Here is a 4,070-nt window from a genome sequence, read left to right on the forward strand (position 1 = left end):
AAAAAAAAAAAAAAAAAAATCACTTACCCAAAGAAGAAAGAATGTGAGACTAAAGAAATGAAGTCCCTGCAAGGCCATGGTGGAGCAAATTATGAGCAATGGCGTCTCGAGCTTTCATGGAGCTCACCGATCTGAGCCCAACTTCAGGCGCCACTTCATCGTCTTGAAGCTCTGTACACAGTTCTTTATCCATTTCTTCATTCCCCAATTCACATATGTTGTGAAGAACACAGCAAGCTCCCAGTACCATCGGCAAGTCCTGCAGCTTCACCTCCGTCCGTTTCTGCAGGCACCGCCACCGTCCCTTCAGCCGAGCAAACGCCTCTTTACCCACCTTCTGAATCTCCCCGATCTTCTCGTTGAAAGCATGTTGAGTCCAAGTGAAATGCTGCTGTGTGTAAGGCACCAAAACCCAGTCCAGCAATGGGTAGCTCGAGCCCCCCACTACCCAAACGCCCTTCATTAGCCCACCGTTTGCCCTTTGAAACAGAGCCGATTTCTCTAGAACTTGTTCGTCCGGCATTGATCCCGGCCAGCCGATGCACACGTCCGTGAACACGCCTCTCGGATCCACCACGCCTTGGACTGTAATTGAATATGATGTCTTTTGATTTCTCTCTGTGTGGCGCTTGTTGAAATACGCTGCGACGCTGATTTTTGGAGCGATGATCGGAATGTGCGTGGTGTACATTGATCCGACCACGTTAGGGATTCCAGAAATTGATTCGTATTCTTCTTTGATTCTTTTCAGAGTTTCTTCCTCCGGCCATTGGAGGTATTTTGGCATTAGAACTGTTCTAATGGCGGTGCAGACCTCGAGGACCAGTTTATGGCAAGTCGAAATACCTAATCCGAATTTCTTGGATACGACTCGGAGGGGATCGCCGGTGGCTAATCTCCATAGGCAAACCGCTACTCTTTGCCGGACGGGAATGGCGGTTCGGAGAGTTGTGTCCTCTTTGGCTATGGCGGAATTAAGCTCTTCGCAAATCATATCGAATGTTGCTCTTCTCATTCTGAATTGCTTCTTGAACTCTTCATCGGGATAATTCGGACTGTTACATTCATCCCACCACGCTTTTGACCTATCTTTTACCCAGAGTCTCCGGTGATGGCCGCCGCTGCTACCTCCATCGCCGCCGCGTTTGGTTGATTTTTCGATTTCGATTTTCTCTAATCCATCGGAAGCGGCGGCAACCGCTACAGAGTTCGCTGCTAATCGCGATTTTTTCCGGTTGATACGGTCCGATTGTTCGACTTCAGAATAGTAATCTTGCACTTCGGAGTAGAAATCAAGCATGGCTTTCGTCTTCTTCCGGTGATTGACCTCCATCGAAATGTTCCCCTCCATGGAAGCTCTGTCACGTTCTTCCTGGTCACACCTCTCCTGTTCATCCAACAGCAACAGAGAAGTAACTAATCCCTTGAAATCCTTTCCTCCGCCATTTTTGGGCATTGAATCGTCGTCTTCATCAGCTTCATCTCGTCCGTTCATCTTCCTCGCGTTGCCGTTGGGGGAATCATTCATTGGGAAGATCAGCAACAGAAAGAAGAACAAATTGAGAAATTCAGGAAGAAATTGTGAAATTATGAAAGGGATTTTGAAGAGAAATGGAATTGTTATGAATCTTGTTGTTGTTGTTCTTCCCTCGGAAGCTTATGATTACAGGTTTGACTCCAATGTGAACGCACGGATTGCAGAACCCAAAACCAGAACGCTTTTGAAAATTGAAAAACAAATAATATATATATATATATATATTATTATTATTATTAGAAATTAAAATATTTAAAAAAAAAAAAAGGGTAATAAAGAGAAAATCGATATCGTATGGCGCAAACCACATAATTGATGTGTGGTGGTCGGTGAGGACACAACTTTGGTTATTCCAATCTCAAATATAAAAATCAATATTTTCAAATTAAAAATTAAAGAAATAAAAATAAAATCACACTAATCACAACTATCACAATATGATACCGAAGTAATATTAAATTTTTAAAAAATAAAAAATTCCATTTACTTTGTTTTATTTTTTTTAAATATATATATATATATATATATATATATCCTGAAATAAAAAAGTGGGGCCCAGGAGGATGGAGATATTAATATCAATTAAAATGATAATTTCGTGTATTTAAAAATAAAAAATAATAATAATAAAGAAAAAGAGGGTTTTGAGGATTGACAAGTGTGAACACGGAATGGGAGAATGTGTTTGTTTACTGCTTCCACTGAGGGCGGTCGTTGTCCGGAGGCGGTGACTTGGGATTTGGAATACGCGGTTTTTTTTTATTTTTTATTATTTTTTTATTCAAATTTTAAGCTCAATTTTCAAAATTAATTTTGTGTTTAATACCAAATTCATAGAATATTTAAATATTTATTTTGTGTCTATGAATTTCAATTTTCTAAAAAAATAAATATATTTAATCTAAATATTAGAAATAAAATTGTAATCTTTACATACGACCCTAAACGTTCAATGACTCGAGTTTAACGCTTTCTAGATAGTTTGCCTTTTTAAGAATGTGTAGTTTTTTCTATAACTTTTCTCTAAAAATAAAATCATTTGAATATGTTTGCTTACTTTTTTATATCACTTTTTTCCTTTAATCTTATACTTGTAATAGATTTTAATATATAGTTTGATCTCATTTTATTTCAAGAAAATAAATTATTTACATTTATAAAAATGGTATCTCTTTGTTGCTTTGGATTTATTAATTTATTTTGAAAAGGTCCAATTTATAGCATAAAATAATAGATTAAACGAGGTATTGAATTAACGCGTTAAATAATTTATTTATTATTTTTAGGGTTTAGTTTCATGTTTTTATCCAATTTTCTTTTGAAAAACTATACTAATGAAATAAACTCATTTCGTAAGGTGAACTATAATTCAACATTAAATAGAAATTAGAACAAAGAAGTCATTAACATCTTAATCGAGTCAATTAACCAACTATACTCGAGCAAGGAAATATAAACTCATTTTGAAAACACTACAAAATTTATCAAAAATTGGCACATATTCACACCTATCTAATATATATTTATTATTATTATTATTTTAAATTTGGTCAAAAAATATAAAGTGTAATTTCAATTAATGAAAAAGCTTACGACAACAACACCTAATTTTCTTCAAAATGACACCACCAAACATTATTATGCTACAAGAATAATTTGTTTTTAATTTTAATTATGCTGACGTGTCATCTCATCAGAAAATAAAAATGGTCAATCTATTATTAAATATCGTTACCTGTTGGCAAATTAATTTGCATATTATCTCACATATTATTATTATTTTAAAAAACAACCGATCTATTAAATATAAAATTAAATGAAAATTTCACATCTAATAATATTTTAAATTTCAAATTTTGTATCGAATAGATTTGACATTTTTATACTTCGAGAACTAAATAAACACATTTAAAAGTTAGAAGACATTATTAATAACTTTCCCCATAACCTATAAATTGGCTTAGAACTAAGTAAACACACATTTAAAAGTTAGAAGACATTATTGATAACTTTCCCCATAACCTATAAATTGGTTTTTATTATTATTTAAAGGATCTCTCTCTCTCTCTCTAACTGTGCAAAGTGGAGGAGTATGTGAGTATGACGGCTGGATGGGCCATGCCTAAAAGAAAGATTGAGCTGAGAAATTCAAACTTACACGCAACCTTTAGACTATTAAAGACGACGCCGTGTGGCACGCCCCCTCCCATCAAAGCTTTCAAAGACTAAGTGTGGAGATGGAAACAAAGCATACTTTCAATAATACACAGGATCAGCCTAAACCCCAATTACTGTAAAAGTATCCAAAAACCTGAATTATTCCCAATTCTCCAGATAGCTAGAGATTAAAATGGTAAGAACACATTCCAGCCAATCACTTGCTCAGTCAAGGAATCCAATAGTATAGGGTGGGTTAGGGTTAAATCCATTTCCTTCCCCTCTAAACCAATTAAAAATGAGCCGAATTTGAATAATGGAGAAACATGGAATGGAAACAGCTCATTCATGAAATTCCTACCAAATCCATAAACGG

At 35.2% G+C, this 4,070-nt stretch overlaps 1 protein-coding gene across 1 annotated transcript; it reads right to left on the bottom strand.

Annotated features, from left to right (window-relative positions):
- Positions 1 to 6: 6 nt before the first annotated feature.
- LOC111481210 (protein ANTAGONIST OF LIKE HETEROCHROMATIN PROTEIN 1-like) lies at positions 7 to 1,708 on the bottom strand. The gene has a single exon (XM_023126587.1). It carries the CDS (start codon positions 1,526 to 1,528, stop codon positions 50 to 52), a length of 1,479 nt encoding a protein of 492 aa, XP_022982355.1. The 5' UTR covers positions 1,529 to 1,708; the 3' UTR covers positions 7 to 49.
- Positions 1,709 to 4,070: the final 2,362 nt, after the last annotated feature.

The sequence above is a fragment of the Cucurbita maxima genome, unplaced genomic scaffold, assembly GCF_002738345.1.
Source record: "Cucurbita maxima cultivar Rimu unplaced genomic scaffold, Cmax_1.0 Cma_Scf00006, whole genome shotgun sequence".
Lineage (NCBI taxonomy): Eukaryota > Viridiplantae > Streptophyta > Magnoliopsida > Cucurbitales > Cucurbitaceae > Cucurbita > Cucurbita maxima.

Bases quoted from the DNA above. Each gene is read 5' to 3' on its own strand.
- LOC111481210 (XM_023126587.1), bottom strand. From the start codon at position 1,528: ATGAATGATTCCCCCAACGGCAACGCGAGGAAGATGAACGGACGAGAT.